Source organism: Alligator sinensis, unplaced genomic scaffold, assembly GCF_000455745.1.
Source record: "Alligator sinensis unplaced genomic scaffold, ASM45574v1 scaffold537_1, whole genome shotgun sequence".
Taxonomy (NCBI): domain Eukaryota; kingdom Metazoa; phylum Chordata; order Crocodylia; family Alligatoridae; genus Alligator; species Alligator sinensis.
In genome coordinates, this window is record NW_005842734.1 from 118,703 (window position 1) to 143,037 (window position 24,335).

The following is a 24,335-nucleotide window of genomic DNA, read 5'->3' on the forward strand; positions in this document are numbered from 1 at the left end:
GAGTGGGAAGGAGGGGTGGGGGTGCCCGGGGGCTGCGCCCCACCGTGACCGCCATCATGGCCATGACCGCTGCAACAACTGCAGCGGTGGTCGCGGGCCCTGGCCCCAACCCAAAGTGGAGAGGGGAGTGGTCCTGGCCTGAAACAGTGGGGGGTAAGGGGGGAACGACCCTGTTCCAGGCCCCAGCCCAAAGTGGCAGGGGGGAAGGAGGGGAACTGCCCCAGCTTGCAGTGGCAGGGGGGGGGGGGGGGGGGCTGCAGCCCCAGCACTGGCTTGAGGAGGTGGCAGGGAGCCAGATGCAGGTCTCTGTCTCCGCCCTCCCCCCCAGCCCCCCAATCATTCTTGATGGGCAGTTTGCTAGTGTATATATATATATATGTGTGTGTTGACCATAGTTCATGTATTTTATGTATATATTTTACTATTTTAACTTTTGTATCTTATTAAATTGTACATAGTTAATGTTCGCCATGTGTCCTGACTCTGCTCTGTATGGAGATGAGGGGAGATGTGCACAGTCAAGCAGCTACACCTCCCACAGAGCACCTGCACCTGCTACCATCCCTTCATTTGGGGATGGGGTAAATAAAAGAGTACCACCTAGGTTACATATTGTATGCTTGAGCATTACAGTCCTCTCCTTCATGAGTTTCTCCACATTTGTGCAGATAAGGATGTATAGCAGGGATACCTAACCTCTGCTACTTTGAGAGTAGGAAGCCAGCATTGGAGGCCTGCAGTTAGGTAGGCAGTTGGGCAGCTGCAAAGCAACATGCAACCAGGGAAAATCACAACGGGTTAAAGTGCAGCATGGGAGAGAGAAGTGGCTGCAGCTTAGGCTTTAAGTTAAAACTCTTAAGGGGAGGCTGAGCACTGGGCTATTTGCCCAGTATTCACCAAGGAGAGGGGCATGTAATCAAAGGGGGTGGAGCCCAGTTTACTAAAACCCTAGACCCTCAACCACAGAGCTTAATCTGCTTCTGTCTCTTGTTGAGGACAGAACTCCTCCTGGCCTAGCCTGCAACAGGGAGAGCCTAGGGAACTGGGGTTCCTGGGTAAGCTTCAAGGAGCCACCAGCTTACAGGTAAAAGATTGCTGGGGACCAGGGAAACCCAGGAGGGGCATGTATGATCATTACCTGGCATAGAGAGCCGGGGGCCTAGGTTGCAGCTATGAGGTGATATAGAGGCCACAGGGCTGCACAAGGGACTTGTGTCAGGGACCCCACTCAGGGCTGGGTTTGACTGTAAGCAGCCTTGCCTGAGTCAGGGAACCCAGGGGGGCTGGTACAACATGTGAGACAGGCCAGGGGCCCATAGAGTGAAACACAGGCATGCTGAGGCTAAGAGAGCAGAGATCCTTGAGTTTAGTGTGGCCAGAGATGAGGGACTGAGAACAAAAAAAAGCCTGTCAAAAACAGTGGGCCAGGGGTGAAGGCCTGTAGTCAGAATAATAGTAAGCTAAAGCAAAGAGAAATGAGGCCTGTACATGAAGGCAAATGTCAACAGAATGACACCTGAAAGGCATGGGCATGGCTAGAGGACCCCTTTCCTGTGGGGTCTCCCAGGGCTCTTCATGTTACCACTTGCTAAAAGTGTATATGAGGCCACTGGGTGAGACTGCATGGAGATTTGGAGTGATGACACCCAGTATGCTGATAACACCCAGATCTACCTTCTCTTCTTACCCTGGTCCTGCAGTCTCAGTCTTTTCTCAGTGCCTGGCTGCAATGAGGACTGGATGCAGATAAACCAATTCAAATTGAATCCAAACAAGGGGAGGTGATATGCTTGACTTGGGGGGTACTGGGACACTTATCACTGATGGGGTTTAGCTACCCCTTGCCACTCAGGTTCAAAGCCTTGGGCTGCTCCTGTATCCTCCGATACACCAGGTTCTTCAGAGGGCAGCAGTGGCTAGGGCTGCCTTTAACTAATTCTACATGGAGGGAAGGCTGAATCCCCCGCCCCCAATTCAGATCTGGCCACCATCATGCCTGACCAGTCATGCCTGACCAATCTGGTTTCCTTTTATGACAGGGTCACAAAATGCTTAGATGCAGGAGTAGAGGTGGATGTCATTTTCTTGGATTTTAGCAAGGCCTTCGATACAGTATCTCATCCCATTCTTGTAAATAAATTAAGAGGCTGTGACGGAGATGTTTACACAGTCCGGTGGGTGGCAGATTGGCTTAGCGATCATACCCAGAGAGTGGTAGTAGATGGGTCGGTATCGACCTGCAAGGATGTGGGTAGTGGGGTCCCACAGGGTTCAGTCCTTGGACCTGTACTCTTCAATATCTTCATCAGTGACTTCAATGTGAGTGTGAAGTGTACTCTGTCCAAGTTTGTGGACAATACTAAATTGTGGGGTGAAGTACACATGCCATAGAGTAGGGAATGATTGCAGGCAGACCTGGACAGGTTAGAAAAGTGGGCAGTACACAATAGGATGCAGTACAACAAGGACAAATGCAGAGTGCTACACCTAGGGCACAAAAATATCCAGCACACCTAGTGGCTGGGAAGTGACCCTCTCAGCAGCACAGAAGCAGAAAGGGATCTCAGAGTTATAGTGGACTCCAAGATGAACATGAGTCGTCAGTGTGACAAAATCATCAGCAAAACTAACTGCACTTTATCATGCATCAGCAGATGTATGACAAATAGATCCAAGGAGGTGATACTTCCCCTCTATGCGGCATTGGTTAGACTGCAGTAGGAATACTGTGCTGGTTTGGGCGCCGTACTTCAAGAAGGATGTTGATAGACTCAAGAGGGTCCAGAAGAGGGCTATGCATATGGTTAGGGGCTTACAGGGCAAGCCCTATGAGGAAAGACTGAGGGACCTAGACCTCTTCATCCTCTGCAAGAGAAGGCTGAGAGGTGATCTTGTGGCTGCCTACAAAATCATTATTGGGACACAGACAGGGAGTGGAGCTGTTCTGTTCATCAGGGCGCTTCTTGGGGTAATGAGGAACAATGGCCACAAACTGACAGAGAGCAGATTTAGGCTAGATATCAGGAAAAAAAACTTCTTCACAGTAAGGGTGGACAAAATTTGGCATGGACTTCCAAGGGAGGTGGTGCTCTCTACCTAGGGGACTGCTTTCTCACTTATGCTCCATGGCAATCCTTATGGTCAGCTGAGAGCAGCCTCCTGCAAGTACTGTTCATATGGCAAGTCTGCTTGGTGAAAATGCATGGAGGTCATTCTTGGCAATTGTTCTTCAGCAGTGGAAAGCCCTGCCTCTTAAGGCTTGCCAGAGCTTGAACTTGGATATCTTTGGAAGTACTGTAGGATCTTCCTGTTTGGGCAGACATTCAGCAAACAAAGCTTGACTGAGATACTGTGTAATGGGTTTTGATTTTTATGTTGATATTCTGGTTCACTTTTAAGTTTTGTTCTCTTGTTGCTCTCCTGTTTTATAAGTTATTCTATTTTCTTATTGTAAGCCACCCTGAGTCTTTGTTGAGAAGGTCAGCATATTTATCAAAGAAACAAGCAAATAGCATACCAGGGATCTGTGTGAGAGTGAGGACAATGCAGAGGGACTCAGGACACAAAGGACAGGGTACTGCCCCAATCCCACCCCCTGCCTGCCTTCCTCCAAAATGCTGTGGAGCCTCCCTCCTTGGGAGAGGGTGTTGAGTAACTCAGGGTGAGATGACAAGATCCAGTTTGCAGGTGGTGATTCTAAGGAATGTCTGTTGGTGTTATGGTTAGCAACTGCTAGTGACCGGCACACATTTAAGGTTAATACCCCCTCTAATACCCTCTGTTTGGACCAACCACTAAGGGCTGGTGAGCAGGGACATGGCTAAGGACTGTAAGTTTGCTCCAGGCTTGTCCTGCTCACTGGCTCTCTAGCCACAGTATAAGCCAGGGAGTTGGGGGGTAAGCCCCCCCATCCCATTTGGATTGTCCCTCTGCCCCCCAAATTATCCTGCTATCTCCCTCATTGGCCCACAGATCCTCCGTCCATCCCTGGATCACCTCCTTCAATCCTATGATTGGCCCCTCCCCTCCTGGATTGCTGCTTTGTCACCCCAGTCAGCTGAGGGCAGTGGTTAGGGTGGCAGCAGCAGGAAGCTGAGGGTAGTGCGGGGATGGTTGCTGCTCCCTGCAGCCCATGCTGTCCCCACATACACAGATTCAGCCCCCACCAGGCGCCAAACCTGCCTGGTAATTTCTGCGCCTTCTTCAGTTATGTAGCCCGATGGAGGCTGGATCTGGGTGTGTAGGATTGGCTTGGTATCCAGGGTCCCCAGGACCAGGCTAGGAGGTGCAACCCCTCCTGCCCCCACCTCCCCACACTAGCATCTCCTCTGCTCTTGGGCTGGTGACAACAGCAGGGCAGTAATCCAACAGTGGGCCTGGTGGGAGGCAGAGAGGGTGATTGGGGTGGGAGAAGCTTTTTGGGGGTGAAGGGGGTGATTTGGGGATTGGAACACAGGAGGCAGCAGCTCCCCAGCTGCCCACTCCTCCCTCCCAACCATCAGACCAGGGCCATATAATCCTGGATGATAGCTAGTCCATCTCGGAGCAGTGCATCCTGGGGTACTTGAGGACTGCAAATTGGTGATTTTATCTCAGGTTGTTCCAGACTCTTATGGTTATCCTCAGCCAATCAGAGAACAGGGAGGCACATTATTTATGCTGTTTGAAGGTGACAGATAATTAGGCCATTTTTAGGGAGGAACTAGAAATAGAAATAAGATTTGAAAATGACTTGCACAAACACTGCTCTTCATACCACTTCCCGTATCTAGTTTATGTTCTTGCTAGGGTTTCAAGACTCAATTTTCTCCGGAAATCATGGTTGTATAAACAAACAATAAACTGGCCTGACCATGGGTGACTGGTGTCACCTTAGTCACCTTAGTTGGGGGGGGCATTGTCAGTGGGACTGAGAAACCTAGAACAGGGATGAGTCGCCTCCTGAAGACAGCAGAGTAAGCAACCTATGTGAAGAGTTCTTGCAACTTTCAGGGACTCTTCTTTCCAGCTCCACTGTTGCAGGCTCACCAGTAATTAAAATAAACAAAATAGCAATCAAAGAGGCTTTACTCACTGTGAGGTCAGTCCAACTGTCAAAGGAGATGCATGCCAGGCTACACAAATCCAAATCTTTCTAGGAAACATACACCTTTATACATATACTTGTCTTCAAACCATTCAGTTACAGACTAACACGAGGATAGACAAGGCTAGATGTTATTCCTTTCTTTTGTCTATCAGTGTGTTACCATTTCAATCCACTTTCCATATTTATTAACTATCTGAAAACCTCCAAGTCACCCAGGAAGCAAGTCTTGATTATGGAGAACCACTTAAGATTGACATTTCCCAGTCCTGCCAGGATATCTGCCATGTCCTTGTTACATTTCTAGGATGGGTCTTTCTATCAAACCATCTTGAGACCGCCAGGTCTCTAATGAAGTGTAGCTCAGAGTGGCCTTTCATATGCTGAATGTGCAGACAGGACTTTGGGTCAGGCGTGCGGGTAGCAATGCTGATGGAGCTTCATAGTAATATGGCAATGATCTCTAGCGTCTCAGACAAGGGCTGAGTCACAGGAGTGAGAAAGCAGTGGAGAGACAGCATTAGTGGAAAGCTGGAGATGCAGCTATTTGGGTCATTGTCAGACTGTTCCTGACATGGAATTACAATATGGATACTGCATCTAAATTGTGCCAGCTCCTCTGCTCTTTTCTCTACCACTGAGCTAAGGGTAGCCCAGTGCATGGGGCTTTGTGAAGTAAGTAGATGAGTCTTGCTAGGCCGAACAGTTTCTTTGATTTCACTCTGGTTTTCCCCCATTTTCAAAGTAAGCCTTTGTTTAAGGAAAATGATCGTTGTGGAATTTCAGGCAATCTGCACCATAGAGGCAAGAGTCATTGGGAGAATCAGAGAGGAGTTTCTGGGTATTCAGCCTAGGCCACCAGGCATGGGCAGGACATCCTGTCCCAATGAGGAGTGTTGCAGAAGATGGAAATCATGTGCATGAGCCCCTGGAACAAGCACTGGTGAAGTGAAATGATACCCAGACTGCATTCTCTTACTGGAAACATTTCTACCTGGTGGGACTGGGAGGGAGGCAGTGGTGATACTCCTTTGTGGCCTGCAGGGAGAAGCTGGAGTGCAGGCAATTTAGGGCCTGGTTTATAGCAAGTAGGTATGGATGAGGTTGGGAGGGATGAGGTTGGGAGGGATTGGGGCTGGTGAGGGAGGGCAGGACTCCCTGAGGGTTTTGGTGCTTGCTGCTGTGAATCACACAGCAGGGATGGGTGTTCATCATCCACACACTGAGATCGTTATGAAAGGAGACCCTGTCCCTGCCTCCCAGTACCACAGATGAATGGGGCTCAGACTTCTGGGTGACACTGCCCAAGCTAGAGGGGAGGATGGACAGCAGCACTGGGGCTCAGCACTATCTGTAACCCTTCTCTGTGTCCCTGTAGGTTCTGACAAGCTGAGGCTGGTGAATGGAGGCAGCCCCTGTGCTGGGAGAGTGGAGATTCAACACCTGGGTCAGTGGGGAATTGTGTGTGATAAAGACTGGGACATGAAAGATGTTGAGGTTGTTTGTAAGCAGCTGGGATGTGGATCTACTGCCCGTGTTCCTGACCGGAATCATTTTGGGACAGGAACTACAGGATTTTGGCTTGCTGCTGTTGTGTGTCATGGAAATGAATCAGCTATCTGGGACTGCAAACATGAAGGATGGGGCGAAAGAACCTGCAAAGCTCTTTATGTAGCTGGAGTGATCTGCACAGGTGAGAACTCTGCCACCGTGCCCTTTGTGGGTGAATCCTCATCAGAGAGAACATAGCACTTGCTGGGTCTGGTCTCTACATATGGAGCTGCACAGACTTTGCTTGACCTCCCCAAGGGAAACAGGGCATATGCCAGCTGCCTTCAGGGCCAGTAGGGGTGCAACAAGAACTGTTTCCAAAGGGGTGAACTGGAGCTGGAAGTCTGTGGTGCTGCTGCAGGTGCCCGTGTGCAGAAGCACAAAAGCCACACAAGAGAACATCCAGGACCAGTATCTTGATGCATTCTTTCCTGTGTGTGCCCCCACCTCCCACTGCCCCTTCAGGGGTTGAGCTCTGTGGACATATTTCCTTCTAGGGCAAGGCAAGCCCTGTAATAGGGTGCCCTTAGGTGGGGATGTACATTATGGAAAGTACCCTGCTTCCAGCCCCAAATCAAAAGGCATCTGGGGTCATTTGTCCCTTCTGCCCCCTCCTCTGACTACAGCACCTGGTGAAACCCATGCCTGTAGCTGCGGAAACTTTCAGAGGAGCTTCCTGCCAAGCTACACAGAGCAGCAAAAGAGGAGCCCTAAGCTTGAATTTTGGTGGGGGGCGGTGGGCGAAAGAGCAAGTGGTAAGTGCAGAGGGAAGAATAGCCTCTTTTAACTCCTTCTCTGCCCTCTTTCCCCAAACCCTTGAGAGCTGAGGCAGGGAAAGTGCACATGGGGTGGCATTCTATTCTTTTTTGGTCATTTCAGTAGCTAATTTTTGGTCATCTACAGGATATTTTTAGCATTTATGTGCCCCTGGGACTTCTGTCCTTGGACACATATGGAATGTTACATATTCATCCAGACTGGCAACCAACAATCATGGGAGAAAGTACTTATCTTCCCCTCCAAATATCTGATAGGTTTGGGCACTCATCTGTGTTCTTGATAGGGTGACTATACGGAATAATGTGAAATCTAGGATAGTGTGAAATATGGGACACTGCACCACTTCTTCCCACTCTCGACCCCACCAAGTCAGTGGTGCTGCTGTAGGCAGAGGCAGGGGCAGGGTGGCATGGTGCAGCTCTGGTATTACTATTCAGGCAGCTAACAAAATCAATGACATATTAATGACCCATTGTTCTTTTCTTCACAGGTGTTGACAATCATCTCCCCCTTTTAATAGTCATTCCACTAATCAAGCTAACCAATTTCAAGGCAATTTTGCTGTCTCCTAGGACTTCTGGTCTCACAGCTCTGCCACTCTGTCTCCCTGCCCCACTAGGGATGCTTGTTTTAAGTTTCACCGGCCTGCCAGGAGTAGACTCCAAAATCTGTGACTATCCTGGCCAAACTGAGACATATAGTCACCCCATTTCTAGATCCCCTCACACAGGCAGGGCTTAAACTTTGATCTCTTGGACTTCCTGGCATAGTTCTCTAGAACTCCCACACCACAGGGCATGCATTTTCCACTCTGTCTTATTGATGCTCATGGGACCAGCTTTATGTTATATGTGGTGCAAGGACAAGAGAGCATGCTAATTGTGTATGGCCCTGTGAAGAGGCTGCTGGGCTGGAAGAGTTCCTTCCAGACTTTCTAACCTAATCCCTTGTTCCCAGTAGAGCAGGAAAAACCTCCACATGTACTACCCTACTGACTTGCTGCACAGGACACTTGGCATATATTTTATTTAGATTGTAGTAAAGCATTAAAAGATAGGATTTGTTCTGAGAAGTTGTGCAGTAACATTTTCTATGAACTAAAATTATCTCTTATGCACCTATCATGGATTGTCAGTCCCAGCTTAGCACTGACCTGGATACTTGAATTGGCTCTGGTGTGATGCCAGAGTTGGAACTGACAATGGAGGCTTGGTACAGCAGAGGGGTCCCTGACAGATGTCATGGATGGGTGAGGACTGCAAATTGTTCATGTATCTCTGTGGAGCAGTCCAACAATTGTGAACACATGTTACTTAATGTGATCTGGAGATACTCCTTGCACAAAAAGTCCTAACTTGGCTATGATATGGTTGCACTTAGCACTTTTACTGCTTGAATGTGGGGACATTTGCATTTTAAGTGCAGTTAACATCTCAAAAGTGCCCTCTGTGATTGAGCCAAGGGGGTCTCCCACCCCTTTTGCTTCCTTTCCTATGGCCTGGAATGGACTTCCCTTGTGCTTTTAGGATTGCATTCTTAAGGAGCAACCATTCATCATGGACTCTCCTCCCTGTCAGATTGTGGTCTCTCAGGGTTTTGAGAACCAACCTCCTGAGCTTGTGGAAGTCAGCTTTCCTAAACTTTAGGATTTCTGCATTGCTGACTGATTTTCCAGCTTTGCAATGGATAGAGAAAGTGGTCAGCTTGTGAGTATTTCACAGGATAAACAATAGCATTTTTACTACTACTGACTTAAGTTAAAAGAAAAAAGAAAGTTAATATTTTCTGGTTACAAAGTCTCTTTGTTCTCATAATCTTTCTTTTATCCTTTCTCTGCCCCTGCATCAGAGCTCATCATTCTTGAACACAGGTGGCCAGAACTGGACACTGTATTCCAAATGAGGTCTGACCAAGACCATTTAAATATACCGTTCATACTTGCCTATCTCTTCTAGAAATCCATGGCTTGATACAGCCAAAGACTGCACTTTCCTTTTTCTTGGCTGCATTGCATTGGTGGTTCAGAGTCACCCTGGGATCACCTAGGATACCCAAATCACCTCACCACAGTTCAAATCCTTGAGTTCCCATCTTGTAGTAGAAATTCTTGTCATTAGTCCCCAAGTGCATGTCCTACATTGTGTGCTAGTACGTTTCATCCTGCCTTGCTTTAGTTCTCAGTCTCCCAGCATCCATTCTTTGTGATACTCCAATCCTATTGGGGATTATGTTGCCAGCAAATTTCATCAGTGTTCTCCCACTTTGTGTTCCAAGATTTTAGGTGCAAAAAATTTAGACAAGAGTCTGGGGAAGCGGCAGAATTAATTTCCTTTAGGCATGGTACTCCCTTATTTAAAACTACCCAGTGCTGTCTTCTCTTACAAACTTAAAACGTTTGTGTACTACACTTGTTCTTCACTGCAGCTCACTGTTTTCTCTGTGATCTGCCTTTCTCTAGAGACGATCAATTATTTTATCACAGAAACTTACCACTTTAGTCTGGTCTTACCTGTCTTTGGTAAGTCCAACCTGCAGGTCTCCCTATTTCTATTTATTCCATTACTTCAATTATCCTTTCCTTAAAATTAGTTCTAAAATCCTGTGTGCTGTAAAGATCATAATAATGAGCCTATAGCTCCCAGATCATTTTTCTTTTCTTCCTACATGGATTATATTTGGTATTCTTCAGTTACACAGTGCCACCCCTGTATTGAAAAAATGTTCATACATTTCCTAGACACAAGATATCACATTATTTTACAATTCCAGGATACAGAGTATCCAGATCTCCAGACTTGAGTGCTATGTACTATTTGATATTTGCTTCCCCCTTGGTTGTGATAACTCGCTGTGGAGGGTAGTGGCTTTTTAATTTCAGCTATGTTGTTTCTATGAGGGCATTTGATACATGAGACAAGATATGTCATGTTCTGTGTTAGATATTTGTAGGATCCATGGATTATGATAGAGGATAGGAACAGCCAATCACCAGTGGGAAAACACCTTTCACAGAATTATCATTGTCTCTGACCTTATAGTCCTTTTACTAAGGGAAACTGCACAGCACAGTCAGAAGACAAATCTGGAAAATATACATACCTTCATTAGACATAAAGAAGTATAGAGTGGTCACAGACAATATATCATTACAGTTTACCTGCTCATTATGCTTAATATCTTTGTGCTACTTGATGCAGTAGCATTTTGTTAAATATTGTCATGTTGTGTGTCTCCCTAGGCACCATATTTGTTTGTGGTTTGGTCTCTGGTCAAAAGAATAAAGTTACCAGTCCTGACAGTTTTTTGTGCTCTCTTCCCTGACCTAGTTGAACCTTTGCTATGGAGTCACAAGACAAAAGAATGAAGACACTTAAGTTGGGTAGAACCATCCACAAAGACCTTGCCTAACTACCAAAGTGCTTGAGAGTCTATGTTTCCTTAACTTTGGCCAGAAAAAAAAATACTTAAGTGACTACGCTGAGCATCCCATTGTCTATCTCAAGCTGTGACCTCTTTAGGATTAAAAAATGAGGGGTCTCTGGGCCTAAGTCCCCTGAGGAAAACTTACCGCATACAGACTCCTTTGTGTGGTAAGACCAGGTGAGCCACAACCATATACTGGACATCGAGCTAACACCATTTTCTGAGATGTCTATGCCAGCAACTAAAATTAGGAGCTCCTGTCTTGGACCAGAAAAATGACCACGTGTGTGGCAAAAAAGAGGGAACTAATTAAATATACCAAAAGTCACCTGCTTGGAAAACCAAGAGTTCTGATCTTTATTCTTAACAATGACTTGACCACTAAACCCTCAATCCACCTTCTCAGACTTGCTCAGATACCATTCATTCATTTCTAGGCTTTTAAGCCATCCTATGAAGTGACGAGATAGTGAAGTACACTAAGTTGTATGTATGTGTGTTTTCCCTTCCCAAAAAATAATGCAAAGGGCTGTCCTGACCTGCTCATGAGTAGGATGTAGCAACAAGCTCTCCCATCAGCCTCACAATCTCACAGTACATATAGGACATTCTTCTTTTCAATACAGAAAGAAATAATCGACCAAGCAAGGTTGTGACAGGAATTACTGTTTTTAATTATGTACTTTGTGATTAGCTAACTTCACTTCAGACATACTGTGTATATTATTTCGAATGTAAAATCACTAAGTTTCATTCTGCATGTTTCCCATCTCTCCTAGGCTCAGATTACACTAGATTGCTCAGACTGTTGAATGGAGAAAGCCAGTGTGATGGACAAGTCGAGATTTTCCTTAGTGGTATATGGGGCAGAGTCCTGGATGATCAGTGGGACATGGATGATGCCAGTGTGGTGTGCAGACAGCTCCAGTGTGGTGCTGCTGAAAAAGCCTATCACCCACTGAAATCTGAACGAGGAACAGGCCCTGTGGGGCTGAGAAGAGTCCATTGTGCAGGAAACGAGGCTCATTTGACACTCTGCAACACCAACCTTCCTGAGACAGAGCAGGCAAGAATTGCTGAGGATGTTGGTGTTGTTTGCTCAGGTGATGTATTTCTGAAATGTCCCAAAAATCCCCTCCTGTAGAGGATACTGTCATATTCACCTCTGGGCTTTCTCCCTACAGGAAGCAGACAGATCCGACTGGTGAATGGGGCAGGTCGCTGCACTGGGAGAGTGGAGATTTACTACCAGGGAACCTGGGGGACCGTCTGTGATGATTCTTGGGACCTGGCTGACTCCAACGTGGTTTGCCAACAGCTGGGATGTGGACACACCATCGAGGCAGCTGCCTCCGCTCATTATGGGGAAGCTCAGGGCAGATCTGGCTGGATGATGTGAACTGCTCTGGGAGTGAATCTGAGCTCTGGGCATGCCCTTCCAGGGGCTGGGGGCAGCACGACTGCAGACACAAGGAGGATGCAGGAGTGCTCTGCTCAGGTCTGTTCTGTGTCTGCTCTCAGGAGCCTGTTTCCCAGGAAATGTAAGGGTGGAGGCTGATAGTGAAGGGGAGAGCTGGAAATGGCCATCTTTGTTTCTCTTCTACCCACCAGTCCACACAGCGTCACCTAATTATGTCTTGTCATAATAATGTCACCATTTTGCACTCATAGCACTGGAAGACTCACTATCTTTTCCTCAAAGTGTTAAAGAGTAGTCAGTGTCATATTGCTTGTATCTCTGTGTGTAAGTGGTGACTTTCTAGAGGGGACCCTTGTGTCTCTAATTGTGTTGGAGCAAAAGATTGTGTGTCTGATTCTTGGAGTGATTCTTCCTAGCAAATGTTCCTGTTGAAAACTGCACAGGGCTGTCAGCACTTGTCAGGATTTCAGCTTTCCCTCTCTGGTTTGTATCAGTTACACTTCACCTTGTGTGTTTCCTTCTAGATTTCATGGATCTGAGGCTGGTGAATGGTGGTGACTGTGCTGGGCAGCTAGAGGTTTTCTACAATGGGACTTGGGGGAGTGTTTGCTACAATCGCATGACTGCCATCACAGCAGATCTTGTATGTAAGCACCTGGGATGTGGAAATAGAGGAGATTTTGCAAGTGACTTTGCATATGGACAGGGTTCTGGTCCCACATGGTTGGACCATGTTGCCTGCCTTAAGCAGCACAGCTTCCTGTGGCAGTGCCCATCGGACCCTTGGGACCCACAGTCATGTGATAACCGAGCAGAAGAGACCCATATTATATGTTCAGGTAATACTGTACACAAACATGCTAACATACACATACACAGATATGCATGGACACATACATAAATGTGCTTTTTTTTGAAAGGTAGTGATAAACATTTCTTTTTTTTTTTCCAACATAGACACGTTTCTTCTCAGCAGTGACGCACATTTTTCAACACTTGTGAAAGAAGTGAGGCTATAGCCCATGAAAACACATATGGAAGTTTATTAATTATAAATGAAAAAGCCTTCCAAAATGCAACCATGCAGTGACATCATAAAAAAAAAATCCACTAATTTCAAAGTGTCATTTGTAAAGGTCCTTGGCCTTTGGAATTAACAAGCAGACATGGGCCTAGGCTGTGAAATTCAGTCAGATCAGCATATCCATGAAGTCTGTGTGCAGGGGCATGTTCACTTGTATGTGTAGGCATTTGTTCATGAAAGCATGAGCACACCAAGTGTGTGTGTATGTGTCAGTCTGTTTCAGGTATAGCACCCAGTTTTGGAACCAGCATTAATGACAGTATTTGGTGTCTTTGGATTCCCAGGATGGTTGTGGTGTACTCTGGCTAAGAAAAAGCATTATATCCAGTCCCAGTTGTAGGGGAGAGAAGGAGAGAAAGGAAGAGTCAGATACAACTGGGCAAACATAATGAAGAGAGAATTGCAAGTTGATTGCATAATCCCCAGTAAAAACAAAGAAAAAATTCTTCAGGGTTTAAAATAAAAAAAATCTGGTTTATTTAGCTGTTAGTAAGATGGATTTAGGGGGTTAATGACCAAATAAATGCTATTCTTTTCCACAGCATGCACACACAATTGTCCACTAACTTCACTTTTGTTTTTGTAGGAAGAGAAGAGAACTCCACTCAGACCTCATTAACTAAATGCCCAAACTCCACAAGCTGCACAGGTATCTCTCCTCTTGTCTTTGTCATCTGCTTTTATCCCTTTGTCTGTTCCCAGCTGTCCCAGTAATGTGTGAGGTTTCTGCCTTTCCTAGACAAGGAGAAGCTGCGTGTTGTGGAAGGAAAGGATGGATGCTCAGGGAGAGTGGAGGTTTGGCACCATGGCTCCTGGGGAACAGTGTGTGATGATTCCTGGGACATGGCGGATGCAGATGTTGTGTGCAAGCAACTGGGCTGCGGAGCTGCTGAGTCTGCCCTGGGTGAGGCTGCATTTGGGGAAGGGACTGGTCCCATCTGGCTGGAGAAGGTGAATTGCAAGGGAACAGAGTCATCTCTGTGGGACTGTTGTTCTGAGCCCTGGGGAGACAGTAAATGCCACCACAAGGAAGATGCTGCTGTGAACTGCTCTGGTGAGTGACCAGTTCTTTCAACTGTTGTGCTTTGTTTGTGGAGGACGGGTGACAAATGTATTTTAACCCATGGATCTTCCTGCCTGGACACAGATCTGGTCCTCCATCTTCTAAATGGAGGAAACTCACAGATGTTGAGAGGTGGAGTGCCTTTGGGCCCAGAATCACTAAATCATATTCTGTCATAGCTCCTATGTCCATCACAAACTTCATTATGTTGGTGTTTTACCCCTTTCCTCATCACTGTCACCACAGGGAGTCTTGGACCCTTAAGGGTGGCATTCTGTTCTTGTTTTGGTCATCCAGTCATTCATGTTTGGTTGTCTATAAGGCATTTTTGGTTATCTAAGTCCCCCAAAAGCTGCTTGCACATTAGTTGGTATTCTGTTCCTATATGTATAGCCATATACGCATGGATAATTCTGTGCTATTACATAGTTTCAAAGACTGGGCATGCACAGTAGCACCCAGGGCACTGTTGAGCTTAGTTTCAGAATGGGGAAAAAGCAGTAGGTATTTCTTTTGTTCCCGTAGATCAATGGCTCAGGGGATAATAAGAGACACTGAGATCTAGGCCCCAAGCCAGGGAGTGTGGAATCAAAGCATCTGGTTTGTAGCACGGTATTTTCACTACTATACCAGCATTGCCCCTCTCCCTGCCATGCCTTTTGAAAGCTAAGCCACCAGCACAGACATTGGGAAGAAATGGGGGAAGGACAGTATAGTGCAGTACAAAACTTTCTGTCCTATGAGGGGCAGGTGCCAAACTTAGAACCGAGGGTCCTCTCTCTTTCAGGATAACAACCACCTTATTCAGCTACACACTGCCTTGCTTTGCCCCTTTTCTCTTGGCTCCATATATCTCTCCCATGCATCCCTCTCCCGACTATCCAACAATGCACCTTCCAAAGGCACACTGAAAAAAGGATGGGGGCATGGTTGAGCTGTGCCATAGTCTTTTAAAAGCTATATTAAAAAATCAGAAAGAACCCCAAGTTCAAAATTCATGTGGGTTAGCGAGGTACATAGTACAGGGCCCCCGGTGTCTCATGTAAGTTCCCTAGTCACTCTGTTTTTAGGAGGAAATGATGGGAGGTCTCTTGCCCTCACTTTCACCACAATTTGTTACCAGTCTGGATGTATACACAGCCATGAAGGTGCATAGGGTTATGCATGCAGAAATAGAATGCCAACCTTTGTATAAGTAGCATATTAGGACTTAGATGACCACATAGGGAATGAACTCTGTTTATTTAGGCATCCATAAAAAAATAGCGAGCCACTCTGTCACTGCATTATAGACCCTGTTCTGCTATGAGGGAGGGTTGGTCCTCATAGGAGTTGTTAGGGGTGCAAACATACAGGAACACTCAGGATATGTCTACATAGTGCCACCCATACTCTTGGAGAAGGCATCTCTCAAGTATGTCCCACCATGTTACTCACACCTACACACCCCTTAGTTAGAAATGCAGCAGGGAATCTGCTGTGACTAGGCCTGCACAACCTACAGATGGAGAGCTCAAGAAAGATACTGGAGATATCTCTGGAATGGGTCCAACATCTCATGCTGGGGAATGGTGCATACAAGTGGGAGTGGGCGGGTGCAGTGCCTTCAGGAGCAGCCCTCCCATGGAGCATAAGTAGTGTGATGCAGACCTACCCTCAGAGGGGAAGTTTGTCCTACTAGCAAACATGCTGCCTCTCCAGACTCCAGCTCTCCCTTTTTTGCCCTTCCCAGGTGCAAGACAGGTGACAGCATCACCACTGAGAACAGGTAAAGCACCCCCCATGACATTACTGAGGGTTATATTTCTCAGTTGCTGGGTTCCCAGGGAGTTGAGCTGTAGCCTTCAGCCTGAGCTAATTAGCTCCTCCACTTGGAGTGAAGAGTCTACTGGAAATGACACCAGGGAGAGGAGCTACAGGGAGTGCTGAGCAGGAGCCATTCCTGTCCAGTGGCTTCTAGCTAACCAGACAAGGCCCATGACACACAGCAGTGCCTGAGCTGCCCCCATTAAAAACTGCCTGTGTTCTGCCATTGGCCCTGCTGCCACAGTCACTGCCAGAAGTGACAGAGGAGCTCTGACTCTCACAGAATAGTCTCTGCCTGTTTCATGTCCATTTCTATCCAGATCTCCCCCGCCGCCAACCTCCAGCTGATGGTAGGAGAGACATGGTGCTCATTGTCATCTGCATTGTCCTGGGAGCTGTTCTGTGCCTGGTCTTAATCATTCTGGGGGGGCAGGTGCGAAGCGCCAGGGCACTGCGCAGAGGTGAGTCCCCATTGGTCTAAGTGTGTAGAAAGGGCTCTTTGAAATTGCAGGGGGAGCTGCATGGTGGTAGGGTGGGAGACACAGAAAGAGCTGGGTGGAGGCATTTAAGGGGCATATTAGCTCTGGTTATGTTTAACATTTCACTGAGTTTCTGCCAACTGAAGACTCTAACAGCAACACTTGGGAGTGATTCTGAACAGGGAGGAGATGTCAGTGTCATTAAGGAGAGGGACCTGTAACTTCCACTTCTCAGCCAGGGGTTTTAACCTCCAGACAACAGGCTGTGCAGCACCCAGAGCACCCTCCATCCATCCTCCTGATGCTTCCTTGCTTGAAAGGACAACAGAAAAAAGCTCTTAGGTTCAGGAGGTGGTGAGTGGCATATGTGGGGTGAGGGGGAAGGGCACTGCTTTGGGAAAAAGTGGGCCCTGGGCTCTACTCCTGCCCCCATGGCTATTTTGTATTAGGCAACCTGAACAGACTGAAGTAAAGTAACTTCTGCCTCCTCATTCTGGCCTAGGACTACCCCTGTCTCCCTCTTTGTATACCAGTGCCTATTCACTGAGGCACTGTCCTCATTTTCCATCCCAACATACCAGGTCTTCCTTCTTCTTTTTTTAGCTACTAGTTACAAAGACCTGGACAGCAGAGATGTTATGATCTCCCTTTAAGCCAGAGGTGTCCAACCTTTTTGAATGTGGGGCCGGATCATGAACTTTTTATCACCCAGTGGGCCGGCAGGAGTGGGTGCTCATGCAGCCTGTCCAGTCTGGCTGCAGCCTGGGCGTGCAGGGGTCAAGGGGTGCTGCCTGACCCCGCCGTGTCCTCCCTGCCACCTGGGTGGCCTCGAAGATGCTCCCACACCTGCGCACTTGGGCTCAGCAGCCAGGGGGACATGTGGGGACTCTACAGGGGGATGTGGGATGTGCAGGGACACCCCCCTGCTCCCTCTCCCCTGGGGCAGCCCAAACCCAAGCCCAAGCGGCAGGGGTCCCTCCCTCCCCAGGACCCGTGACTCACCACCCCCAGTGTGATGTCTGTGGGCATGGGGGGATGAGGGAAGGTGGGAGCGGTGCTGACTTCCTGCCCTGACAACCACAGCAGCAGCGGCAGCAGCATCTCTCGCAGGCCCAGCCACAGCATCCCTCTGAGCCGGCATTCACGCCCCCTGCACCTGCCCACCCACTGCACTGCAACCTGCTCCAGCCCACGCAGCTGGCAGGGACTGGTGCAGGGCAAGGCTGGCATGCAAATGAGGAAGGGAGGGGCGGGACTAGGAAAGGAAACCCTCTAATGTGGGAGAGGGGAGGAGCTGGCATGCAAATGAGGAAGGGAGGGGTGGGGTGAGGAAGGGACACCGTGAAATAAAGGAGGAGGGGAGGAGCTGCACTGCGTTGGCAACATCAAGCTGACGCAGTGCATGTGGGAACCTTGTCCCTTCCCTAGCCCTTCAGCAGCCATTAGGAAGCTGCTGAGGGGCTAGGGGAGGGACAAGGGGTTTCCCGTCACAGCAGCGCAAGCCACAGAAAATGCCTTGGTGGGCTGCATGTTGGACAAGCCTGTACTAGAACCTCTCTAAATATTTGTATCCATTCTATGTATTTCTATTAATGGCGGCCCATGGGCCGTATGTTGGACAAGCCTGCTTTAACAGGTGGGTAGATGTGAATGCCAGGGTGGGTGCTCTCAGGGCTGTAAGCGAAAGTCATGATGGGAAAGTGAAAAGGGACATTTTAGGCTGAATTTGCAGAGGGACTTTGTGACAGTGACATCCCTCATAGAACCATCCCCACAGGGAAACTGGTCCTCCTGGTCCTCCTGACCTGCCACATTTAGATCTAGCCTGAGCAAAGCAGAAGAACTGTCCTGAAGGCAACACTCTTACATGGCATTTAGGAGAAGGAATGGATGATCTATGAGGATTTCCTGTGTTCTGTTTCTGTGAATCTGTTTGAACCCTACCCTTTGTTTTCAGATTCTGAGAAATACTCCAACCCCTTCTCTGAGGCTGTGTATGAGGAGATTGAATATAACCGGATGAGAGAGAAACTTGAAATGTTTGGTCACTCAGGTCTGTGTCCCCCATTTCTAACAGGGAGTAAATATCAAAGGAACTTTCCTACCCTGATCCATGTCTAAATCTCTTCAGCCTTCAACTCCATGACCCGTGGAATCTCAAGGTCTGGAGTGAGAGCCACCAGGTAGTGCATGCTCATAAATGAGCTTCATCCGTACCAGATTATTTTACTCATAGCTCTTGGGACATTTCCTCTCCCCTTGCCCATGCTGCAGCCTTGAAGCATGACCAAATCTGGGTCAGGAAAGTGGCTGTCCTTGGGACTAGGCAAAGGGATGATTTGAAACATGGTTTCAAACATTGGAGCAGAGTTAATTCTGTGAGCCACAGCAACATGTAACTCTACAATTTTTAGTTATGATCCAGAGTCTCCATGTATTCACACTGTTTTCTAGAAGAAGGCCCTGAGGCCAGAAGTCCTGCTCCAGGCCACACATGAATCAAGAACTGATCAGTTCATCAGTTGGCATGTGAATAATATGTTGTTTGTCATCTCTTCAGTTTCCTACTCAGAGGACCCTATGATAAAGCTGCAGTATTACACTGGGGACAGTGAGGAAGGAAATGACCCTGGATCAGTAAAAGGTAACAGAGGAATGGGGAACAGAGGTGAAACCCCACATCCTGGTGCAGGACATAAATTTCCAAGATGCTCCCTGAAAACACAGTGGGTTTCTCTTGCTCTTCTTCATGGTGCAGAGAGATGTGAGGGAGTGGATCTGAATCAGAGTTCACAAGACTTCCCATGATTTAAGTCAGGACCTGGTGGATATGTATGGTCAGGTCTGATACTGCCTGTGTGCAAGTCATGATGCCTCCTGCAGATAGAAGCTGTAGGGAGTGGGGCAAAGAAATAATGCTGAGTATGGAAGAATCTGAATATCCCAATGGGTACATGTCACTTAAGAAATGACAACACCACGCCTGCTCCTAAGTCATGAGCATGCAGCCAAAGCTCTAAGCTAAACTGCACACCCCTCAAAGAGCTCTATTTTTTTTTTCTCTCTAGAAAGTGTTGGGGCACTACAGACACACTTATGTCCATGGCCTGTATAAATAGTAAACTAAGGACCCATATACCTCTGTCTCTGATGTAACAACAAAGTAAATTAGGGAGAGGGGTACATCCAGAGGGGGGTAGGGATGATATTGCACCCCCATTTGGTTCCTAGTCTATCCCAAATTTAAAACCAACCACCAGCCAGTGGCAGCAGCATTTCTATTCAGGTAGCAGTAAAGGTATGACTTCATGGATAATTATAATGTATTTTATTCCTTATAAACTCTCCATTCCATAGGTGTTAATCACCCACTCTCTTTTTTTTAATTGCCTTGATGTTCCACTAATCAAGCTATTTTTCCCTCTAGTTTTGCTCTCTGTTAGCTGTTCCTCTTAATGTAGCTTCTTTTTCACAGCCATGCAGACTTTTTAAATTGTAGCTAAAAAACATCAATTCAGGTTTAGAATGGTTAACTTGGGTGACCATCAACTCAGGGATGGAAATACCTTTAAGTGACACATTGGATATGCTGCCAAGATGTGAAAGAAGGCTAGATTTTGTTTTATGAATCTGAAAGAAATGTATATATAATTCTAATGACAATAACATTAAAGGAACAATCTCTTTTAATTATCTTTTTACCTAATTTGTTGTATTTTACTATACATTATATAAGATATGGCAAATTAATGCACATTCCAATAAGGTTATATTTGTTTTTACTTTGATCTTGAATTGAATAACATAGGGCTTATCTACACACCACAATTTTTGCCCTTTTATGCACTGCAACTGTGTGTCTGTTTGCATGAGTGGGATTTCCCAATGATTTAAAAGTTTTTTTTGTGTATTAAACTAAAACTCTTTGGAAGTAGTTTAGTTTGGCTCACTGGGATTTAAAGCATCATGTCCATGAATTCCTTGCTTTCAAACACAAAGGCACTCAAAGAGAAGTGTAATGAGCCTCTAGTTCACCCCTTCACATTGTTTTTGCTTTCAAATTGCTTCCCCCTTTGTTTTTTTTTTCTTGTGTGGTTTGCTGGCTCCCTGCTTCCACAGCTGCGTGGCAGAGTAAGGGAATGGGGTGGGTGAAGGGTTCCAGCTGGGGATCAAGCACTGGACTGTCCCGCTCTTCTGCGGCACCAGCCAGGGACCTGGATAATTCATTTGAAAACCTAGTGTGTGTAAATGCAGATGTGACACTCCAAAATAAATAAGTTTAATTTTTATAAACCTATTTAATTGAATAAGGATTAAAACCCATGGTGTGTACAGGCACCTGTAATTTTTGGCCCCTAGGACATTAGTATTGCTTCTGGTTTCCTTTTAGTTGCAGAAAAAAATGTGTTTTGTGTTATACGTTATGATGAACCACACCACCTGCACCCTCCTTTTCAAAATCCTACATCCATCCCTGATCGGGGATATACTCCTCACAAGTAGAACCTAGCATGATCTCCCACAGCTACCCCAGGCTACCAGCTAGGTTTCTACTGTATAGACATATCAGCCCTTTCAAATGTATCAGGTGAATATGACTAGCCACAGTTTGGGGCAGCAGGTGAAATTTATCTTTTACTACCCAGGCTTTTTTTTTTCTCTCTCTCTTCCCAGTGGAAAGATTCTACTCATTTGAAATAATTCTCCTCTTGGTTTCAGCTGCTCCTTTTCTCAGTGAAGAAGGTTATGATGATGTTGGGGAAATTTCCACTCCTGAAGTCGATCCTTTTTCTGGGCAGGATGATCAGGCAGTGATCAGGATTTCACAGGAAAGTGACAATGAGAGAGGATCCCAGAAAGGTGAGAGAAAACAGTGTTGACAGTTACTTGTTATCACCAGTCTTGCACTGCTTGGTAATTCTTCCCAAATCCCCAGCTCTTGGAGGTACGTGGTTACACCAGAAATTCTGCTTTTCTTTTAAAAACATTTTCTGGCCTTGATTCTTGCAGAAAGAAGCTTGAAGGCATGAATCAAACTGAACATAAGCACCTGGGAGCCAGAGGCAAAATACAATATTTTTCACATACAGCATGCCTCAGAATAAAATATGAACCTTGTTCTTGAAAGGCAGAAAGGAGAAAAAAAGATCTTTCCTAGTTTCCTTGTACTAAGTAACTGAGTACCAGCAGCTAAAGAGCTGAGCCAGCTCATTGTTCTGCTCCCTGCTAATCACATGAAGGCTTTACTTTTGCTTCTGCCCAGTGGCCAGCAGAAACTGCTCTTACTGTATTTCTCAACTCTTATGAGCACTGCAGTTTCTAGCAGCTGTTATGTTGGGGTTTTTTTGGTATTTGGGGGGGGGGGGATTTTGTGAGATATGCAAGAATATATGGTGTTTTCTTTTTTATTCTAAATTTGCTAAAAAATTAAGGTGGGCCTTTTGATTGTCTGATGTCTGATATTTTAAGGATATTTTAAGCCTGGGGATTGATGACATCAAGAGATGTCTGTCTCTCAGAGTGATCCCCATGAACCCATGGGTCAGGAGAACAAGAATACAGCTCTGTCCAAAGCAAACTGCTCTCCCATGGTCTCCAATGAGGACTCAAGTGCCTGTACATTAATGCCAGGAGCATGGGGAACAAGCGGGAGGTCATGTTTGAAACTAATAATTCACAAGGGAGGGTTGGCCCATTTGCTGCAATCTGCTGGGGAGGAGCTGATCTGGGAGGATTTTCACTGGCCGCTAGAAGTCATTATGATGCCAATGATATACCAATGCACTACTCCATTGGTAAACTGGACCTCTCAGCTGTATGCCAGGCTGAACTGTGCAGTCTTTATGTTACATAGACTTAAACACAAGCAAAGAAGAACATCCCCCGATAAGCCTCTGATTCTTCAGACATTGGTACCTGTGTGTAGTGATCCTCTCATGATTAGAGGTGGAAAGATCAGATTCAGCACAGCTAAGCAAATCAGCAAAATTCCTGATGCATGTGGCAAAGCAACAGGGTTTCACATAGCGGGAGCAAGGAAATAAACAATCTCAACAGCTGGATACAATACTCGACTCCTTCCAACAACTGCTAGAACCTGAAGAAGCAGTGCCTGTCTGAGGCAGAGCTAGCTTATTCCTGAGGAGTTAGAAGAGAGCTGGCACTAGAGAAACTGGAGAAAGAGAGAGACTGCAGGATTCTGGTGAGGGGTGAACTGCTCCTTAGCAAAAGCACGAGAGGAAAAGCAGTCAACTCGGGAGAAGGTCTGTCTGCCTGTCTGAGTAACTTGGGGTTACATGTGGGGATGTTTTGTGCAAAGAGTGGGAAGAAAGAGGTATTTTCAACTCTAAGTCCAGAAAGTGCAAACATACACAGGGATAAGAAAGAGGGAGCCCTAAGCACAGGGGTGTGTTTGACCAGCCATCTTGCTCAGCAGCATAGGCTACTGACTCAGGATGCACATTAGGACCCAATTCCCACCCACTTCAGGTAGGCAGGTAGCATGTACATGAATTTATATTCTACCATCCCCTGCATAACTGTCCTCTGGTCACATGCATTATGTTATGGTCCTGCCTCACCTGGGACGTGTGTATATGTCCGGAAATGTTAACCTCAGTAGGGGAAAAACCCCAAAAACATGATAGGCAATGAAGGGAGTGAAGTCAGAAAAAACAATCCTTATATTGATCCATTTGATCTGGTTAATATTAACTGAATAATACAGAAACACTACCAGAGGCAGGAGCAAGGTCCAGATCCATTTCCAACACAACACAACATAGATAGGGACACTATCCCATAGATAGGGACACTAGAAGAGCCACTCTCATGGGAGCTGAGGGAGTAGTTTTCTATCAGTGTGACAGGAAGTTGAGGGCCTCAGTAGGAGGACTCAGGTGCCTGTACACTAATGCCAGGAGCATGGGGAACAAGCAGGAGGAGCTAGCCCTCCTACTCTCCAGTGGGCATTATGATCTAGTAGAGATTATGGAGATCTGGTGGGACTCCTCACATGATTGGAGCATAACCATAGAAGACTACACCCTGCATAGAAGGGACCAAGTAGGGAAGAAGGGTGAAGGTGTAGCCCTCTATGTGAAGGAGCAGTACACCTCCTTGAAGGCTGACATCGGCTCCAAAGAAGAATGACTCAAAACCCTCTGGGTCATACTGCTGGGGGAGAGTGGGGGGAAGAAAGAGACCTAACTGTAGGTGTGTACTACAGACCACCAAACCAAGGGGAGGTACTTGATCTAGAGTTTGCCCAAGAGCTGATAGAAGCCGTGTGTTCATGGGACATGGTCATCATGGGCAACTTTAATTGCCTGGACATCTCTTAGGAGGAGCACTTGGCCAAGTGGGATCAGTCACGTTCCTTTCTGACCTGCATTGAAGAGCTTTTTTTGACTCAGAAGGTGCAAGGGCCAACCAGAGGTAATGCTGTTCTAGACTTGGTCCTGACCAAAGGAGATGACTTTGTGACCACCTTAAACATAGCGGGCAGCCTGGGCGACAGCGACGATGAAACCATCATGTTCACTGTCTGTCACAAGCCAGACAAACTAGATAGCAGAATTTAAGTTTTGGACTTCAAAAATACAAATTTCAACAAGCTCAAGTCACTAGTCGGGAAAGTGCTG

General features: G+C 46.7%; 1 protein-coding gene and 1 pseudogene across 1 annotated transcript; both read left to right on the forward strand.

Annotated features, from left to right (window-relative positions):
* The window catches only part of LOC106722813, a 22,404-nt pseudogene extending 8,720 nt beyond the window's left edge, over nucleotides 1-13,684 (forward strand).
* A 503-nt stretch (nucleotides 13,685-14,187) lies between these two features.
* LOC112552031 (scavenger receptor cysteine-rich type 1 protein M130-like) lies at nucleotides 14,188-24,275 on the forward strand. Its single transcript, XM_025216361.1, has 7 exons — nucleotides 14,188-14,398; nucleotides 16,140-16,175; nucleotides 16,534-16,674; nucleotides 18,650-18,745; nucleotides 19,253-19,336; nucleotides 21,412-21,552; nucleotides 24,145-24,275. The coding sequence occupies exons 1-7, from the start codon at nucleotides 14,188-14,190 to the stop codon at nucleotides 24,273-24,275; spliced, it is 840 nt and encodes a 279-aa protein (XP_025072146.1).
* The last annotated feature ends 60 nt before the right edge of the window (nucleotides 24,276-24,335 follow it).